At 50.4% G+C, this 20,186-nt stretch overlaps 4 protein-coding genes across 4 annotated transcripts; 1 reads left to right on the forward strand and 3 right to left on the reverse strand.

The window, feature by feature from the left end:
- The first annotated feature begins 2,867 nt into the window (after nucleotides 1-2,867).
- N7537_007996 (40S ribosomal protein eS6) lies at nucleotides 2,868-4,518 on the forward strand. The gene is made up of 5 exons (XM_056899051.1): nucleotides 2,868-3,129; nucleotides 3,247-3,319; nucleotides 3,430-3,450; nucleotides 3,563-3,980; nucleotides 4,080-4,518. The coding sequence occupies exons 1-5, from the start codon at nucleotides 3,025-3,027 to the stop codon at nucleotides 4,174-4,176; spliced, it is 714 nt and encodes a 237-aa protein (XP_056751127.1). The 5' UTR covers nucleotides 2,868-3,024; the 3' UTR covers nucleotides 4,177-4,518.
- A 658-nt stretch (nucleotides 4,519-5,176) lies between these two features.
- N7537_007997 (ribose-phosphate diphosphokinase) lies at nucleotides 5,177-6,446 on the reverse strand (the record flags this gene model as incomplete). The annotated part of the gene is made up of 5 exons (XM_056899052.1): nucleotides 5,177-5,330; nucleotides 5,418-5,690; nucleotides 5,777-6,149; nucleotides 6,216-6,307; nucleotides 6,376-6,446. 5 exons carry the CDS (start codon nucleotides 6,444-6,446, stop codon nucleotides 5,177-5,179), a joined length of 963 nt encoding a protein of 320 aa, XP_056751128.1.
- Nucleotides 6,447-6,984: 538 nt separating this feature from the next.
- Nucleotides 6,985-19,371, reverse strand: tom1 (E3 ubiquitin-protein ligase TOM1; the record flags this gene model as incomplete). Its single annotated transcript, XM_056899053.1, has 5 exons — nucleotides 6,985-7,079; nucleotides 7,142-11,335; nucleotides 11,390-11,473; nucleotides 11,549-19,262; nucleotides 19,324-19,371. 5 exons carry the CDS (start codon nucleotides 19,369-19,371, stop codon nucleotides 6,985-6,987), a joined length of 12,135 nt encoding a protein of 4,044 aa, XP_056751129.1.
- A 400-nt stretch (nucleotides 19,372-19,771) lies between these two features.
- Nucleotides 19,772-20,186, reverse strand: N7537_007999 (uncharacterized protein; the record flags this gene model as incomplete). The annotated part of the gene is made up of 3 exons (XM_056899054.1): nucleotides 19,772-19,913; nucleotides 20,032-20,115; nucleotides 20,176-20,186. 3 exons carry the CDS (start codon nucleotides 20,184-20,186, stop codon nucleotides 19,772-19,774), a joined length of 237 nt encoding a protein of 78 aa, XP_056751130.1.

Below are 20,186 nucleotides of genomic sequence, written 5' to 3' on the forward strand. Positions count from 1 at the left end.
TGCTCCGCATCAAGTATAGTCGGGTTTGCGTTTGATTCTCGGGTACCGACATCATTTGCTACATGTATGTACAGACCTCCCCGGGCACATTTGCGAGACGTCATATTTGTCACCGTTCTTTACTTTCTTTCCTTTTTTCGCTTCTCATTTTCGAGTTGTTTGGGTGAAGAAATTGGCTTCTCATTGATCTAGACAATGTCTAAGCTGCAAATCCCCGTCGGTTGTGGCGCTTCCCTGACGCTCCCTTCAGGTTCAAAGATCAATTCCCATGGTAGATTTCCGCAGCCATGAACCGGTGAGCTAAAAGTCCCAAATGCATATCTGGTTCCTGAATTCAACAGTGTCACGGTCAGCAGAAAAAAATAGGAAAATTGACCTGTCGATCCCTCCCCCCACGTTTCTTATAGAAATGGTAAGGAATGACGAAAAAAAAAAAAAAAAAGGAACCACTTACCAGAACCGATACTTGTCTGGATGCTTACTCTGTTTTCTCTCTCCTTTGACATCATGACCTGGAACCCACTCTCAGCACAAGGCTCCACGATATTTTCTCACCCAGGGTCGAAGTTCTTCCCTAACCCATTATCCTTCTCAATACCCGCCGCATAAAGCTGCCAGTCACGAATGCGTTCGTCACAAAAGCATTGGTATCAATATAGACAGTACCATGACCCCACTCCCTAGCCACCTCGCGCTTCCCATTCCACTCTTCCAGGATCCCTACTGAACCCTTGTACCGACCACCTGCAGACCTGAACCCTGGCAGGAAAGTCACGTCGGCCGTCTGCGTCAGAATGAGTTTCAGCTCCGTTATGCCCCGTCGCTCGGACAACGTATTGACCCATAAGTGTTGCAATACGCCGCCCAGCCGATTTGCTTACTGTGTAGTACCTTGTAACCGAGCTTCAGATATGATCGTGCGGTCCTGGTGGGGATCGAAGCATTTCCTCGGAAAGCCCATTTGTCGCGGCTACCTCGGCGTCTAGCCACTGCTGAAGCTGGGACTTAAATTCTGCGAGGGAGGGTCTAAGGCAATTGGTCTAATAGATCGAGTTCTTTGTCGACTATAGCGCCGATGCTCTTGCATTTTAGGGGACAAATCACGTTTCAGATTGGTTCGGTCATACATGATGCTTGTTTCGGATATAAAACAAGCCACCCCAGATGCTCTAATGGCAAAGTGTAAGTCGAGCTATGCTCCTAGGTAGCAGTAGCAATGCGACACAACCTAGTCAGAAACGAATGTCTGTCATATTCTGCGGGCAACCAAATGGTTCTCTGACACTACAAAGAAATTACGACGAAATCTCCACACGGACAAGAAGCACCGGTAAGGTCGGACGTGTGACGGATTCTCCAAAAACGCTACAGGAAAATATAAATATGATATGTAGAAATATGATACAATTGTCCAGATTATAAGCTAGAGATAGAGTACACAAGTGGCACCGACAAAATCAGCATCCCTATATTAGACGTGAATCTGTCACAGTTATAGATTGGCCCCGTAGCTCGGACAGAAGCTCGGACAGAGCGGAGTGGGCCAACGTCCGACGGGAGAAACAGAGTTGCCGGGTTGAACTTTTTTTTTACTTGTGGAGCAGACTGGGTTACAATTCCTTGATCTAGTATTTTCTTCCATATCTAAGCCTCTTGCTGATATTTGGGTTCTCCTCTTCTTTCACGTCTTCCAGTCCGAATGGTGAGGATCGGTCTAGACTTGCATCTCTTACAAAGCCCATCACACAAAGCCACGTCCAATGGCGTTCTGTTTCGCATTGTCTTAGTGATTTGACATTCTTTTAGCCTATTTGCCGTCTGATACGCAATTGTTTCTCGATACTATGGATGTGCCAAGACATTGTATACTGTAGATCTCTAGAGCGGAGTACCGTGAGACAATATGTTTCGATTTGAAAATAGATGGATAAGGGATAAAAAAAAGTATGGGGAAAAGATACGATGGAGATCGACGAACTATGTAATCATTTTCATTTTTTTCTGGTTGTAACACAGAGAAGGTGAGACATCGAATACATCCAAAAAAATACATAGTAGTGTTATCTTAAATATGATATTGGAACGTTTCTGATATTTTTTGAGCAAAATGGATCGTATTTCTGAACCCCTATGTCACCAAGTACGAAGGTCGTATCAGCGGCTGACTGTTCTCGTACATGATACCCGGAATGGGACCAGCGGTTAGTTAACCAGTACTTAGTCATTCCTGAGTCTTCAGAGTTTGAAGCTATCCTGGGCTTATCCACTTATCCACTTGAGACAGTGTTTTGCAAATCCAGGGGTTGTCTGCTCAATGACCCATGCACTGGCGTTTGCAAGGTCCGACAACGGTTCAGACCAACGGTCAAGCATAGAGTCAGATACGGTTAATGGAGGCTGTTGGTTTGCAAATGTCGTACGAGGCTCGTGGCAGCCGTCAATGAGTCGCTTGGTGAGACCGTGTTCAGTCTTTTGGCGTATATAAAAGTTAAAGTTCAGCCGGTCGAGACTAAATCATGACCCGAAACATTCATTCATCATTCCGTTGGTGATTCTAAGTCGGTCGGATTCAAAAGTCGCACTGGAAGGTCTCGCATCTTAGTGAAGGAGCACTGTGTTGATTCAAGGCGGACGGAAAGCTATAGTTGCTAGCGGTCCTGGATATGTGTTGTGTTTTGGATGCATAGTTGGCGGGAGCGAGTTGGGTATGCATCGTTGAGAATACAGTTATTTTGGGGGTTTCGGCGCTCTATAGACACCCACACCACAACATTGTATGAACTTGACTATGTTGATGAACGAAGAAAAGAAAATGCCAGGGTGCCGATATCCAGTCACATGACCTGATAAAACCACGCTAAACTACATTTGGTGGCCACAAGCCCTACTTCCCACACGTGACACGTGACTTGCACCTCGCTAAGCCGGCGAACTAAAAAAATCCACAATACAGACTCCTTCGACGACAATCTCACAAATCGACAACACCCGCGCTACCGTCTTGACCGCGCCGCCTCCGTCAAGATGAAGCTCAACATCTCCTACCCGGCCAATGGGTCCCAGAAAATTATCGAGATCGACGATGAGCGCAAGCTCCGTCCCTTCATGGAGAAGCGCATGGGCACCGAAGTCAGCACTCCCTTAACCTTCATTCTTCCCCGACTCCGACACCAAATCGATGAACAATATATACACACACACACGACTATGGAGAACGACAGGCTAATTGGTATTTCTTTTGATTAGGTTGCCGGCGATGCTCTCGGTGATGAGTTCAACGGTTACGTGTTCAAGATTACCGGTGGTAACGACAAGCAGGGTACGCATACAATCTCTCTCCATTCCCAGTGTCGGAACAACAATTCGATTATGGGAAATGGAATTCAACGCACACAACGAGAACAAAATGCTGACAATTTTAATTTACAGGTTTCCCCATGAAGCAGGGTGGTACGTACACAGCCGCACAACAACCTGGGGAATGATAAAAAAAAATTTTCTATATCCAACCCCAGGGATACAACCACCAAACCGCAGGATACTCATCGAATTATTTCTACAGTTCTCCTCCCCACCCGTACCCGTCTCCTCCTCGCCGACGGCCACAGCTGCTACCGCCCCCGCCGCTCCGGTGAGCGCAAGCGCAAGTCCGTCCGCGGTGCCATCACCGGTCTGGACCTTGCCGTCCTTGCTCTGTCCATCGTCAAGCAGGGCGAGGGTGAGCTCCCCGGTCTCACCGACACCGTTGTCCCCAAGCGTCTCGGCCCCAAGCGTGCCACCAAGATCCGTCGCTTCTTCGGTCTCGACAAGAAGGACGACGTCCGCAAGTTCGTCATCCGCCGCACCGTCACCAAGGAGGGCAAGCAGGATTACACCAAGGCCCCCAAGATCCAGCGTCTGGTTACCCCCCAGCGTCTCCAGCGCAAGCGCCAACGCGTTGCCATCAAGCGCCGCCGTGCTGAGACTGCCCGTGATGCTGCGTAAGACTCCCTCTTCTTTTTCTATACTCTGATCAATTATCTACGGGTGTATTGGTTTGAATTTTGGGGAAAAAAACATTTGAACTAACGGTTACATAGTAACGACTACGCTAAGCTCCTTGCCGGCCGTGTCCACGAGGAGAAGGCCAAGCGTGATGAGCTCCGCAAGCGGAGGGCTTCCTCCATGCGGAAGTAAACTTCCAAACCCGCGGTTTTATGATTTCGTTCTGCGGCGATGGGGTTTAATGGAGGAGCTTCACGTCTCTGGGATGATTTGAGGGGAATTCACAAAAAATGAATCACTCTCAGGGGCGCGGAGGATACATGTCTGATAAAAAGAAAAGGGAACAAGAAAAGAGACGGGGAACAGGTTTCAAAACGTACAAAGCAGGCTGAGTGGTTGATACTCCCTTGTGTTTGGCTACGGTGATCTCGGGCCTTGGGAGTCGCATGCATATCTGTGTTGAACCTTCCTTTTTTTGATGACCCTTTTTTTTTGAATGGAGTGCATGCAAATTTCAATACTCAGTTCTGTCAATTACTCGAGGCTTTTTTTCAAGGAGTAGGCGTAGTTATATTGGGTATGGAGTAGTCGATTGTATATCCCCTCGATTTATATTATTCCCCCCTCTTTGTGGGCTCTTAAGTCTGCTCCACTTGGATGAAGTCACTTATACACACTAGTTCGATAATGCCATTACCTTAATTTCCCCCGCTTCCAGGCACAATCCCCCCAAGGGTACATATATGCACGGGTCACGTGTTATATGTTAACAGCCATAGCAGCAATTCCTAAATTGAAAAAAACACCATGTCTAAATTTGAATGTTGTGAAACAGCCCTCCGGCCTTGCAATAATCTAAACCAAATAGGAAGTACTCTGCATAAGAGAGCACACACATGCACGATGCAACCGAGCCCAGCCAAGGCTAAACAACTTCCGCCAGAGAGAACCGCGTAATGTCAACATTTAAGCGTCGATCTCTCTCTTCAAAAGAAAAACATAGTAAACAATAATAAAACACCCGGGGACTAACATCCTCGTCCAGCTAATAAAAAGGGTCATAAAAATCGTATTTTTTTTTGGTTTCCCGCTCACTCCACGGTATCGCGCAACCACGCTCGTAGGTAATCTCTAGGACAACCCGTAGATTTGATCCTCTGTCTTGATGTAATAATTCATTTCTGCCTTTGATTTACCCCACGGTGTGCGAGAACAAGAAGCTAACTGACTCGCCGTTGTGTGTACGACGGCATGCCTCTGCCAGTGTAGGGCTGATATCGATCGTATGGATCTTGTCGCACTGCTCTTGCTTGTCGCCCAATGGGACAGTGTTACTGACGATAATGCTGCGAGAGGGTTAGTGAAAAGTGTCCCGAAACGTAAATCATTCAACATTCCAATGACTCGATGCTGTTATCTGGGCGTGTACATACCGCTTGAGGCAGCTGCCGTTCAGGTTCTCAATCGCCTTGCCGGATAGAATACCGTGTACAACGATGGCGTTGACTTCAGTGGCACCGTGCTGCATGACAGTTTCGGCAGCCTTGGCGAGTGTGCCGCAGGTGTCGGCCATGTCGTCGACGATGATAGCGATCTTGTCCTTGACATTACCGACAAGGACCATGCGCGAGACCTCGTTGGGACGGGCACGTTCCTTGTGAATGAGCGCGAATTGCAAATCCAGGCGATCAGCAATGGCAGTAGCACTTAATAGCAATCCAAATTAGCCTTTGAACTACCCCCCAGTATATAGATACGTCACGTGTATAGTATCAAGACAGGTACAACTCACCGCTTAGCACCACCAGCATCCGGGCTGACGATGACACAGTTGCTGACGTCGAGGTTTTCACGGATATACTTGAGCATGCTGGGCTCGGCGTACAGGTTGTCGACGGGGACGTTGAAGAAGCCCTGGATCTGGCTGGCGTGCAGGTCCATGGTGATAACATGGTTGCAGCCGGCCGTCTGGAGCATGTTGGCCATCAACTTGGCGGTGATGGGAGCACGGCTCTTGTCCTTCTTATCTTGGCGGGCATAAGGGAAGTTGGGGATGACGGCTGTGATGCGGCGGGCTGAGGCGGTCTTGCAAGCGTTGATCATGATCAGAAGCTCCATGAGCCCATCGTTGATATCATTGGGTTTTGTGGATTGGAGAATGAAGACTGCGTAACAAGTCATATATATGAGTGGGGGTTCTTGATATCACGATTAAGGTGGGATGCTTGTACCATCTTCGTCCCGGACGCTCTCTCCGATTGTGACACTAGTTTCTTGGTTGGAGTATTGCAGGACCATAATCTTGGTCAACTCAATGCCGAGCCTGAACCATAACTCTAGAATTAGCTGCTGGCCCAGTCTTCCAAGGTTGACCTAGTTGGTTACACATACCGATCGGCAACTAGGTTAGCAAGCTCCGGGTGACTGTTGCCAGTCAGGAGCTTAATAGAGTTGGTAGACATGATGTAGGGATTTTTGAAACAGTAAGAAGAGAGATATTCAATTGAAAGAAGCACAAAACACACTCTTCTTCAAGATGACCGTGTTCGGCTCAAAAAATCGATTTTCCTCCGCGGCCCCGCATGTCCTTTTTTTCTAGCAGTCCCGTGACGGACTCACCGCCCGATGACATAAACCCACCGCCAAGCCCTGGAGCCCTGGGGATCCATGACCTGCATGTGAGATTCTACCCATAATGACTAGGAAAGAAGTACGTAGCGAATTTGAAGGGGAAAAAAATAAATAAATGCAGCAATTTAAGTACATAAAGAGGGCTCTGAAAAGAACACGGTTGACCTGCACTTCAACCGGATCCCTTACCAGGTGCCTCAGTTTTCATCTTCTCATAAACTAACTTCTCCTCGCTGGCCCATGCCAGCCTTCCATACTCATACTTCCTCATTCGTCCCCAATAAAAAGAAAATCCCATAAGAATCAAGAGAAACGCCAGGCAATGCTTTGGCTGGATGAAACCATCCCCATGCCGTAGAATAGGATAGTCTAGGCAAACCCGAAGTACTCACTGCCAGTCGTCACGGCCGTGTAAAGGCGTTGACGGAGATCTTCATAACTTTCATACTCAGGAAGATCAAGCTCTGTTTAAGAATAGTTAGTAAAAATGCATCGATACAGCCAAGAAATGCGGGGAAAAACTTACGGTTGAAACAGGTATGCGAGCTAGGAAGGCGATCCTTGTGGCCATAGTCACGATGGATGTTGAACTTGCTCACACCGTTCATACCCTCAAGTTCCTTGAAGCCATTGAGGGGAACCTTACTAGTTCCAGTGACGAACTGCAAAAGCTTAGCACGCTCCTCCTTGTCGAATGAGCGGACGGCACGCCAGAACCACTGGATCTGCGAGGAGGACGCGGAGTAGTTGTGATACTCGGTGTTGTTCTTCCACTCGTCCACATCGATCTCAGGAAGACCGGAAATCAAAAGTTCCAGCTCTTGCTCGTTGAAAATGGAGATCAACTCGGGAGGGATAATTTCGTGGAAGCCCTTGAGGAAGTTGTCCAGTTGCTCGCGAACAGACTCGACGAGGCGATATTCAACCACGCGCTGAACGTACTCCTCCTTGTTCTCCTGTGTGACGGGAATGTCGTGACCACCGGGCTTTAGGTCAATAACCTGCTTCTCGCCAAAGTCATCGGTTTCAATGGCAAAGGTCTCGGTAATGATATCGGTAATGTCGTTCTCCAGCATCCACAGAAGTGATTTGTAGTAGTCTAGGTCGAGAGTTTCCATATCTTTGATAGATACGGCTCGTCCGAGGATATTCTTGTAGACTGCTCGGCTGAAGTGGCAGTCGAGAACACGGCCTTCGTACAAGGCCTTACCAATGATCCGCCCAATGAATTTGAAGAACATGAGATGTTCTGAGTTGACGCCACTAAGGCGGTTGGGGTGGAAGGTAGTCCGGTCAGCGGCGACAGGGATGAACAAGGCGTAGTTGGGGTTGAACATGCCACGGGCAAGAACTTGGAACCATTCTCTGGTGACACCACCAGCATCGACACCCTCCTCACCATGGAATCGTACGTTCAATTTGCCATACTTCAATTCATCGGCGCTCTTGAAGTACAAGGACTTGAAGGAGTCAAGGAAAACCTCAGCTCTGCGTACAGAGAGCTGAAGAGGAGGATGAGGGTGGCGAGGCTCGGCACCGCGGGAGTGGACACGACGAGTAAAGTAGTTGCGCTTGTTGTCAAATTCTAGGACCTTGGGGTTCTTGACTAATAGGGAGAATGTACCGCTCATGAGGCGAGGGTTCTGGCGGACGAGCTCGTTGAGAATCTTGCGATGTTCTTCGGTGAACCGGAAGAAGATATTCTCCATGCTGAGACCAGCATCAGCTGTGGCGGTGCTGTTGACTGACAATTCACGGCTGCTACGAGACAGCGGCTGGTCTTTCAGCGTGGTGTTCTTGCAGACCACCATCAATGCCTCAATGAGAGGGAGAAGAATAGTAGCCACGTTCAGCATATTTTCCTTCTGCCGAATGACAGTCAAGCAGTCGCTCAGTTTGTTCCAAAGCGGGCCGAAAGTGGCGCTTTCATAGAGTTTCTTGAGCACATCCTCCTTGGGAGCGGATCCAGGCTCAATGTCCTTGGACTTGTCCGCTCGTGCCTGGTCAAATAGATAATCAAGTGCGGTCAGAATACGTAGCAATTTCGCCTGGTCTGAGCTAGCTGGGGAGAACTTCGCTAGAGCAAGGCCTTGCATGTCGGTACCAGTCTTGGCCTGGTGAATATGAGGAAGAAGATCCTCCAAATCACCCAAGATGGTGTCGCTAAGGGCCTGCGCTTGAGCAACCAGTTCATTGCCGATCACGTCTCTAGCTCCAGGAATAGCGGAAAGATTGTTGATGGTAGAAAGTGTATCGCGGAATGTCTTGCCATTGCACTCACGAGCCGCAAGGATGTGGACAACCAGTCGGAAGTTGTGATCCGGAACGACAGGAGGCTCGATGGTTCGCTTCTTGCGCTTCTCGTCCTCGGCGGGCTCCTTGGAATCTTCGGATTTCTTGGCTTCAGCTGAAGTAGCCTCTTCATCCTCTGCGGTCTCTTGGACAGGGGCTCCGGGGGTTTCCACGGTGGGAAGTGGAGCGTCGGTCATGGATGTGTCCATACTGGAATCGGCAGCCTCAGCAAGTTGATCGGCAGATGCTTCAATTTGAGGTCTCTCGGGCTTCTTGCCCTTGCCCTCTTCCTGCCGCTCCTTCTCACGACGAAGAAGGACAGTCAATGGCTGTGTGATGCTGCTAAGGAGGCTAGACAGTTGCTCCATGCAGTTAGGGCTTTCCATTATCAACTTGCGGTCAAGGAGAGAAAGGAGTGCATTCAGAGCGAACTTGTTAGCTCGGTTTTCCTTGCCTTTGCCCTTGCGCAATGACTTGAGTTTACCAGCTGAAGCAGAGTCATGCTCCGTCAGGAAGAACCAGGCAATGTGAGGGTTGAACTGCGAAAGGAAAGACAGCGCAGCGATACATTGTTGGATGACCATAATTGGGGTCACTTCACTGCTGACGCTTGAAGCAGTCTGAATAGCGAGGGTTCGCTTAGACTGCGGTGTCTTTTGAGTTCCTGGTGCCTTTGCACGCAGAGAAAGATGAGAAAAGCTGCGTTCAATCGCAGTGGAATCAACGCTGCCATCCTGCAAGATCGAAAGGAGAACACTGATCACCTCACCCCGGTTTTGGCGGTTCTCACAAACATTGTGAAGAATATCGTTCAATTGATGGCGAGCATTGCCCTGAAGAGGCATAAACATCAGGCGGAGAAGGGTTGCAACGCCAGCCTTGTCGAGCATTTGAACAATTTGACGTCTCTGCTCTTTCTTCGGTTCTTGGCCTACAGCAGGTTCAATTCTCTGTCGGTGATCGACAGCACTCATGTCACCAAACTGGGCCATGCGTCGGCCGCTGCCACCCATACCACGGGCTTCGGTCAAGTACTCTGGACCCAAGGTTGCGAGAACGTCCTCGGGCTGATCGGCCAGAACAGCCTGGCGCAAAGAGGGATCGAGAGTAGCAAGGAAGCTGACGGCATCCATTTCTTCTGCCGGTTGAGTGCTAGAAGCTGTAGCGCCAGCACCACCAGCAGTGGCCGCCTGTCGTCGCGCGGTCTCACGTTCGCGCCGGCGTCGATCGGCCGCTTCTTGTTGCAGCAATTCTTCGCGGATCTCGGCAGGCAAGGCTTCAAGGAATTCTTGGTTTATCTCAGTATCCTCCTCACCCGCGGCGGCAGCCTGGGATCGATGTTCAGCAAGCTGTTGCATGATGACTTCCTCTCGGAGTTCCTCAGGCAGAGCCTCCAGATACTCCGAATCAATCTCCAGACCGGTGATATCAACTTGGCGGCCCCTGATGTTCGTGTAGACTCGACGAGTAGGTTCAGTGGGCTGGGCTTCGGGTTGAGTAGATGGGCCATCGGTTTCAACAGCAGTATCGGTTTCTTGGACATCTTCCATGGGCTCATCGACCCCAGCAGCTTGGCGCTCGGCTTCCTGTTGTTCTTTCTCTGCCTGTAATCGGGCGTTTTCTTCCTCCTCCTTTTGCTTAAGCTCACGCTGTTTTTCTTCAGCGGCAATGCGATCTTGGCGGTCTTTTTCAGCCCTTTCGGCTTGAAGACGTTTGCGTTCCTCTTCCGCGAGCTTCTGGCGTTGCTTCTCCTCCTCAATGGCAGGGGGAACCAAGAGCTTGAGAATGGAGTTGATGACGCGCATGGTCCGCTCAATATGCTGGTTGCCGAAAATAATGCGGGCCTCTTCTTGCCAGCGGTTTCTGGTGGTACCAAGACCAAACTTGACGGCAGTGTGAGGGTCGTCGCCGCGAGTGCGAGCTGGGGGGCCTGCTCCTCGGGGAATTCCAAGCATATCCTGGATACGACCAGGAAGAACTGCCCGTCGGTCGACATGGACGTGAATGCCATCGGGGCGAGTGACAACGCCGAAACCTGGCGCCGCCTGTCCGCCAATGGCTTGCATAATGGCATTCATGAAGCTGATGGGGCTATCCATGGCAACAACCCGGCCACCTGCAGTGTCCATAGCCTGGCCCCAATCGGCGAAAGGATCAGCAGCAGCGCGAGGTGGAATGGCAGGATCTGGGCGGTCAGTCCGGACAAGAAGAGGATTAATGCCATCGTCGTTGCCGCGGGGTGCGATTTGGGTTCGGTGAACACGGTGGTAAGGCTGGATGGGAACAAGACCGGATGGGCGGCCGGGCATGATTTCAGTGACCGTAGCCCAGGCCGGTGGCGGGCCTCCGCGGAAGCGGGATTGGGGATGTCCTCGGGCCATTGAAGGTTCATCGCCTTCCCATCCCCATGGCTCAAGAAGGTCATCGTCTTCTGGGCGAGTCAGTAACGATCTGACAAGATCATAAAAAGAGTTGGACTCACCTTCCATATCCCCATAAGATCCTTGTTCCTCATCGAAGTCATCCATGTCCTCGTCAAGTTCATCCATTTCGTCTTCGTCTTCAACTAGACCGGATGTCAGCAAGGCTGGTCGTGGCAGCGGCAGTGGGAGTTGCCGCAGCAATCTAAGGAAGGACAAACCATCTTCATCGAGGTCATCAAGAATTTCTTCGTGAATATCACCACCTAAGGCATCTCCATGGATATCGTCAACACCAGAACCATTCAGAGCACGGAATAGGTCACCAAGATGTTGGTCTTCACCTTGGTGTCTAGTGGATTGTCTGATGTCGGCCATTTCATCTTCAAATTGGTTCATCATCTCGACCTCTTCCTCGTCTTCGGTCATTTCTTCGCTTTCCCATTCGTCCTCTTCGCCGTCTTCGAGGCTTTCGTTGTCTCGGTCGCCTCCGATTTCTCCGTCATACATGTCATCATGCATGTCCGAATGGTCGTGATCTTCATCGTCATCGTCCTCGTCTTCGTCATCATCTTCGTCCAGGATGACTTCGACTGCATCCCCGGAAAGACCTTCGATTGGACCCATACCATCGTCGTCTTCGTCGCTTACGACTTCACCATCATCTTCAGCGACATCCTCGTCGTAGTCCATTTCTTCGTCATATTCATCATCGTACATCTCATCGTCCTCACCCTCGGATTCTTCAGTGCTGCTCTCTTCCTCATCATGACGAGGTTCTAGCATGCCAAGGGTAGAGTGGCGGAAGAGGTCAGGTGTTTCTTCACGTTCATCTTCCATATCAGAAACGGAAGTTGCGGACGAGATCTCATCATCCTCGTTATCACCTTGAATAGGGATGTCCGAGTTCTCGCTGAGAAGCACGGCAGTCTGGGTAAGTTTATTCAATGGACGAAGAATATACTTGATGACACGCCTGGAGGATGGGAAATTCAAGTCGACATCGGCGACTGAAGAAGTAAGCGCGGGGATAAAATTCTTTTCGAACATGGTCTTCGCGAGCTGTCTGGTTGAAGTTGGGAAGCCCGCGTCATTTGTAAAGGAATAACCGCTGAGCATTTTATCGAAGAGGTCAGCAAGAGACATGAGCTTAGAATACTTGGCATCTAGGGGCTCTGTAGAGGCCATAGCGTCTTTGTAGGACCGGAGAGCATGCTCCAGCACGAAACGGCGGACAAAAGCAAGCTCAGGTTCATCGTCTTCATACTTTGGCTCAGTACGACGTCTCCCAACACCGCCAAACTCGCCGGTCTTGGTGCAAAGTGCAACAAGAACTTGCATGGTCCATGTGGAGGTGATGCTGCGTTTTTTGAACACCAAAGACTCGTCATGATCCATAGTACCGAGAGGAACGAGCACGTTCAACAAATAATTCAAGACGCCAGAGCGGGGTTTGGAGGGCGTAGTGGCTAGTGGATCAGCCTTGCGGGAAAAGTTGATGAACTCGACCTTGGTCCGGTTGTAAGAGGAAAGAAGTTCTGTCAAGCACTGAAGAAGCAAGCAGCGGTAGATGTAAATCGGATGGTCATCTGCCTTGAAATGGGGCTTCTCTGCCTTCTTGGAGCCACGAGATGCTTGTGCATCGGCAGTGCTCGCAATTGAAGGTGTTGGCTCGTCCACGGCCATCTCAACATCGGTTTGAGTATCGGATTGGTCGGCGGCTTGCTCTGGGAATTCAGGACCGGCTTCTTTGTCGTCCACATCCTTGTAGGACAGAAGCTCCGAAAGCAGATAATGAATAACACCATCGGGGTTCTCCACAATTGGAGCTTTGAGTTCGGCACTCTTGGTTGGGGTCTTGCCCTTGTCCTCCTTGCTCTTCTCTGTATCTTCGGGGGCAGATGTTTCACCTGAGGCAGATGCTTCGCCTGCTGCAGATGATTCTGGCTTGTGCTCTTCGGCGAGGATACTGGGTCGTCCTCGCTTTTGTTGCCGATCTTTGTCGGCCTTCAGTCCAAGAACCTGTGGACGTTGATTGTCATATCGGAGTAACCGCAGCTTTTCATTTGTAATCTCCACAAAGATATCAGGAGCTCTCAGCACGAGGTGGTACATATGTCGCACATAGCCGTTGGTGTCAATCTGACGGGTAGTCTTGGACTCAAAGTTGGCAACAATTTCACTTCTCATGATCTGCCGAATGGTAGCTTCATCCTCGACGATGTGACGAAGGATCAGCATGAAGGCGCTTTGAAGTTTATCATTTGTAGCACTGGAAAGTTGCTTAACCATCACAAACAAACGCTGAAGGTTTCGCTTTTCACCAAAGCGGGCGGCAATGCTGCGCTCGCGGGTCAGGATGACAAGAACACGGCACATTGAGAGCGCTAGTGTATCATCCTTGCCCACTCGGGGTAGGATCTCGACAAGAGCCTCAAATAGCTGGGTCTTCTCCTCGATTGAGACAAGGGGATCTTCAAGACGGGCTGGTTCATCGCCGCTGGGGCTTGGATCATCAAGACTTGGCATGGTCCAGGAAATCTTGGGAGGCTGACAATCATCAGACAGCAGCTTCTCGAGAATGAGTAGGACATGGCCAACCCAGGGGAAGGTTTCTTGGTCGGCCTTTTCGGGGGTTGGCAGCTTGATAAATCCAAGGAAAGTCGAGAAGCAATCTTTGAGCTCTTCAAGAGTGGCGAGGTACATGTCACGATCTTGAAGGGTCAGCGCGAGAATGTGTGCATACGCTGCGATCTTTTTGCCAGCCGTCTGGAAGTTCTCCATTTGCAGGGATACTAGAGATTGAACGAGAGTCTCTCCAACGTCTCGACGGAAGTTGACAGGCTCGCTATGCTTCTTGATAGCCGAGGTGATCAAGTCAGACAGCTCGAAAGAGACGTCATGGTGTTCGTTTAGAATGTCCAGGGCCCGATCGATCAGGTTTGACCGAATGTTTTGCCTCTCTGCGTCTAGGTCTTCGATTGTAACCATATGGCGACGTTTGACCGGTTCTCCCTGGGAGGCCCCGGTAAGTTCAGAAGAGCTTGCTCCGGTATTGCGACTCTCGGACCGACGCTGGCTCGATGACTCGCCTCGATCATCGCTATCCATGTCATCATTGTCGTTGAGAACATTGTCTAAAGCTCTCGCCAACCCGTCGTGCATGTCGGAGTCAATATCGCCTCCGGGGAAAGGAGAACGTGGCATTGCGTCAGACACGGGTCGCCCGGTTGCTTGAGCCAGAAGCATTTGGAGTGCTGCAGAGCGGTCCAGCGGAGTGGCGCTAGTGAAAGGTTGAACTTCTCCGAGACCAGTATCCTCGAGGGAGTCGATGCCAGAAGCAGACTCGGGCACTCCAGTTTTGATATCACTGGGAACCGGGGGAACCCTGGGAGGGGCACGTAGCCACTGCTGCGCCTTGCAGTACTCTTCGGCCGCCGTCAAAAGATTGTTGCAACGATAGAGGGCTTCTTTGTTAAGATCAACATCCATGTACCCTTTCTCGAGTAAGGCAGTTGCTCGTTCCGTGTGGACGACGAATGGTTTTTTGGGCATCTCTACCAAGATAGGCGGGGTATCTGCTTTACGAGCCGCGCCAGCCTCGTATTCACCATCCAAGGAGCACCGCATGATATCAATCAACAATCGGACGATTGGACTCGATGACTGAGTCGCAAAGTCCGAGTTCCACATGTCTTTGGCCATGGGCAAAATTTCCATGCGAAGTTCCACCAAGAGTTGACCTGGCTGGAAGTAATCGGGACGGTCTCGGTCTCGTTCAGGGTGAGAAGTCAAGGCTTGTGTCTGGCTAGAGTCCACAATGAATTTCCCAGAGGTGAGGTCTGCGAATAACCCAAGAATTATCTTAATTCCACCATACCCAGATGCAAGCCGGTCAGCAAGCTCTTTGTCCTGGTCCGGAATGGACTCCGCAGATGGGAGGGACTTGATATCGCCCAGGAAGACGCTACAAATGTCCTTCAACACTTTGAGGCCGTTGTTCTTATTGAATGAAACGAGAACTGAAGTCAAGTAGTTGGGACTGGGACGGTCTGCTGAGACTTCATAGAGAAGGTGCGAGAAGTGGGAAAGAACGACAATGAGATATGCGAACCGGTGCTTGGGGCTATCACTCGAATTGGCAGGGTTGAACTGCAGTTGGCGAAGAATACCTTCAGCAATGGCGTCTGAGACTAGGATAGCATTCGCCTTCTGTTTCTGGAGCGGATCTGTGCGTCTCTTGCCGATAATACCGAGTCCGAGGTTGTGCAAGAAACCCGTAATCGAAGTTGGTAGAGCGCTTAGAAGGTAGCGAAGCGTACGCGCATTCTTGAAAGCCGGACACTGTTCATCAACTTCCGTGTCGTCTTCGTTTAGGCCCTGGCCCGGCTGAGCCGGAGCAGTTTCTGGTGCAGTAGTGCTCTCCTGTTGAGGTTCGGCGCCAGACGTTGCTGAAGGCTCCTGGGGGTTCCCACCAACTGGAATAGCCTTTGACTTCCCAGAGCCATGCTTTTCAGCAGAGGCCTGTGTCGCTTTCAGCCACTTCTCAGGGATGTTCTTCTCTAGCAAAATCCCTTCCCACACGCAAGAAGCAAGAAGGTTGCTCAATGAAGAGATTAGAGAACAGTAGTGGTCCGCAAGATTGGCTTGGCCAAAGATGGAAGTGGATTGGCCAGGGCGAGTTTGGTACAGTGGTGACGCGAAAACCTCGCGAAGGACGTCGGTGAGGAGAAGAACGGCATTCAAGTGCCTCACGAAGAATGTGCCAGATTTAGCAGCAGCCGTAGGTTCAAGGGCTGGGTTTTTCGAGTCTGCTGGCTGAATCAATTCTGTAAAGAATCCTGATCCAGTGGGCGCAGTCCAAAAGGCCGAAAGATTGTCCACTGCTGCCTGTGCGCGTCGAACGAGGGACGGGAGAACGAGGTGAGGCTTCGTCTCCGCGAGCATGTGAACAAGCACAGTGATCTCTTGGTTGGCGTTGGTGCTGTGGAAATCAAATGCCAAGCTTTGGAGTGTCGCAAGATCCAACAAAAACTCTGTACCGCCAGCGAGGATGAAGGATGTGCAGTTCGTTTGATTCTCGAAGAAAGCGCCCAGGAATCGCAAAGCTGGGAACAGGTAGTCCGTAACCGAGAGACCATAAGCATCCTTATCTTGAGGCTCGAAGTCGGGGCCTGGCGAAGGAAGAACATGATCCAGATCCCCAACAACAAGCTTAGCACCGTTAGGAAGAGTGTTGACGTTGAGCTGGGGAGCACCAAGCGAGGCAGGGTCGTCTGTGGGTGCATCAACAGCTGTGCCGATCTCTCGGAACAATGAAAAGACATCTCCTAAAAGAGTTGTTTTGCCGTCGGCGTCTTGAGTCCACATCTTTGTGCCCATACCAAGCTCCCATGCCTTGACTCGCCCCAGAATGTTGACACGAGCAGCCATTACAAGAACAGCAGACATAATAGAGGTCTTCAATGCCGGGTGGTGTCGGACAAGCTCATCAAAGGTCGTGCCTAACGAACGAACCAGTTCTGCGTCATCCTTCAGACACTTGACATGCTCAGGGTTCTCGAAGATCTCGAAGAAGCTTTCCAGTGCATCGGAGGACTGAAATAGGTCCAAACCAGAGGAGTTCAAGCAGATAGCTCCAAATGCACCAGGGATACAAGCAAGAGCATCAGCTGCGGGCATAATGCCAGGGGCGAGAGGGGTGTTCTGGGGTCTGACGATAGCATACTCGCGATCTTGCTGTTTTTCCTCAGACTGAATAGCGGCTTCAGCACTAGGCGGTTGAGTGGCGGCGGGTTCCGCCTCGGTCTCAGCCTCAGTATCGCGGTCTTCGGGTTCCACAGCCGGCGGCTTCTCCAGCACCTGAAGTTCACGACCCATGACGGCGGCAAGAAGGCTTTTGCTCAGGCCAGCCTCGGCGATGACAGCATAACTAGTAGGCTCATTGTGAATGAAGCTGCTGAGAATGTTGACAGCATTGCTCCAAACATGTGAGCCGAACACACGAGCATTCTCGAACACAAGTCGAAGAGAAGTCAACAGCTGAGGCGAATCGATCAAGTTTCGCAGAACACGATCAAATCCTCCGCCATTGTGCTGCATGATATGGTTGACAAAACGGAACATCCAGCGCAGGGTCTGCTGCTGGAAGTAAGGAATTTGATAGTCAATCGAAGGGTTCTTGTATTGAGCAGGGAATCCATCCCCGCGGTTAACTTTCTCAAACGCGGTCTTGGTCTCGTGGTCAATCAAATCAGACATGGCGTCAAAACCCTTTGCTGTTGTCAGGGTACCCAGTGCATCCCGGACCGCATGCACAAATGTGTCAAGGAACTCCATGATACGGGAATAGACGCGGCGGGATTTTTCAGTCCGCAGATTCAAAATATCAACGAACATGGGGATCAGACCTGCTGCAACCAAGGTCTCCGGTGTACGTGTGCTAGAGCTTGGGAGAGTGCGTAGGAGAGCAAGCAAAGCATCTCGCCACTCATCGTGGTAAGCATCATCCGGGTCGTTGTTCTCAGGGCCTAGTTCATTGACCATTTTACGGGTTAAGAACATCAGAATTCCGTGGTTGACATTGACACTCAAAGCTGCGCAGACGTCAACCGCACGAGCCTTGTGCTTGGCCAATGCATCCAGTGCCTGGATCGCCAAAGTTTGGACAGACCGGGAGACCTCGAGGTCACCACTAGCACCGAGATGAACCACCTCAGCAAGCTGGTAAGCAAGCTGAAGACGCTTTGGTTGTTCTAGGTCAGTTTGGAGAACCTTTGATTGGAAGGTACTCTCCGGCTGGACATGGGCCAGGTTGGTCACTGCCAGTGCCTTGATGGAAAGGATCTGTTCTCGCGTGGCACGCGACCCTGTCAACGCCTTAGCGACTCGAAGCTTTTGAAGCAGCTCATATTTTGATTCAAGGGGCAGATGAGGCAAATTGGCCGCAAGAAGATCTTCCACCTTTGCAGCTGAAACTTTCGAATAGGAAAGCTCTAGGACTTTCCCCGCTCGTGTGGCCTCTTCTGCCTTTCCACCAGCGACAGCTGGTGATTCATCTCCATTCGAGCCCTGATTGGAATGAGTGGGGTGTGTTGCACTGCGTCGCAGTGGGGTTGGTGTGGTTGGAACGTGGGAGCCCTGCTCTGTGTGACCAAATTCGGAGGTTGTTCTGACCTGTTCAGAGCCCGAGGGATAGTACAGAACTCGAACATCTCCCCATTCCTCCCAGCCATCGCCATCACGCACGAGGGAAACCAGTTCATTGGCGTTGATTTTGGTCTGGGCTGTAGTTTCCTTCCCCTTGGTTGAAACGGCGGGAGACGCGGCAAACGGTGTTTTACTAGCGATGACTGGACGCGGGAAAGGAGCTGCAATCTTCTGCAACTTTTCGAGGTCAAGAGCATAGTGGGACTGCAATACGGACTGTTGATGGGTGCCACGCTGGCGAGAGTGGTATCGTTGGGCTAAGCAAAGAGACAGTCGCAATGTAGATTGTAGGAGAGAGAGTGAGGTGGTATTCAACAGATCACCCAAGCGATCGCTGCTGCTGTACAGGCTGCGGTTCCCACATTTCTCGAGCAAAAGACGGGAGAAATCAAGAACTGCTTCCACAAGCTCTCTATCTCCTTCAGGGCCATATCCCAGGGCATTTAGTTTAGCATCAACACCCTCTGATGGCTTCTTGCTCTCATCGGCCGAGTATAATTCCTCCAAAACACTTCGGGTAAACAGCTGGGTCTGAGGGCCAGTATTCAGGAAGTATTTCTCCACAGCTGAGGCTAGAATCTCGTCGAATCGGTCTAGGACATTGATCCAATGGTAGAGATCACCACGTGGGAACGGCCATAGCTTAGGGAATGTGTTGAGAAGTGACGGGAGCTCTGGAACGGGAAGACTTGTGGCACGCGCTATGAATTCTTGCAAAAAAGGTGACTGTGATAAAAGGAAAATTTTTTAGTTGGGTTGCACGTCAGGCCGGAGGAGAGTAACTTACGATCGTAGCCTCATGCTTTTGGCTGGCTACCTTCTTAATTCTCCCCATGATAACGATCGGTGGGCCAGTCAAACATGAGGGAGTTGAGAGATTCCAGGAGGGTTGTCTCCTAGAGAGGGTGGAGTGAGAAGGTCGTAAAGACCGGTGTCGCGGAGGAAGCGCGAAGATGCCTTATGACGTTTTTGGTGCTGCTTTGCTGCCTCAACGAAAATCGAATCGACTCGGCGTGATCAACACCTGGGAAGTGTCTCACTGTCAATAAAAAAGTAACCCAAAGAGATACTAAATCGAATTTACCAACCAATCGTGAAGGAATTTGAGTAAGAAAGCTCAACTCGAGAGCTGAGAGGATGAGAGGATGAGATATCGGGAAGTCGGTCAAATAAGGAAAAACGGGTGCAGGTCGTTATCCCTCAAAGTATGACGTAGAGGTAGTGAGAAGGGTATGTCAAAAGGAAAAGATGACAGGAGGGGGGGTTGGTTGATAAAAAAAGAAGAGAGAAAGGACGAGCCAACGTGAAGAGAAGCTGGTCTTGCCGGCAGAAGGCAGAAGGGCGGAGCGGCTCTCTGGCTGATTTCCCCCGCTAGGCCTGAGGCATCGATTGTTTTTTCACTTATCTTCAGCACAAAAGGTGAACCTTGGAATTGTTGGATTTTATTATACAGAGAAATACACTGAAATTTACTTAACTACAGTCTCGCAACTACTTTTTTTTCTTTTTAAAAGAATGGATGTGGGACTCCAGATTCAAAGCTAGCTCCAATTTTATTGATGCGCGGTGAGCCACATCTCTGAGGACAACGCATGCACGCTGTACAAGCAACCAGCCTTGTTATAGAGATCTCTCAAACAAAATCCACAT

The sequence above is a fragment of the Penicillium hordei genome (assembly GCF_028827395.1).
Source record: "Penicillium hordei strain IBT 12815 chromosome Unknown utg000004l_segment0_segment0, whole genome shotgun sequence".
NCBI classification, from domain to species: Eukaryota; Fungi; Ascomycota; class Eurotiomycetes; order Eurotiales; family Aspergillaceae; genus Penicillium; species Penicillium hordei.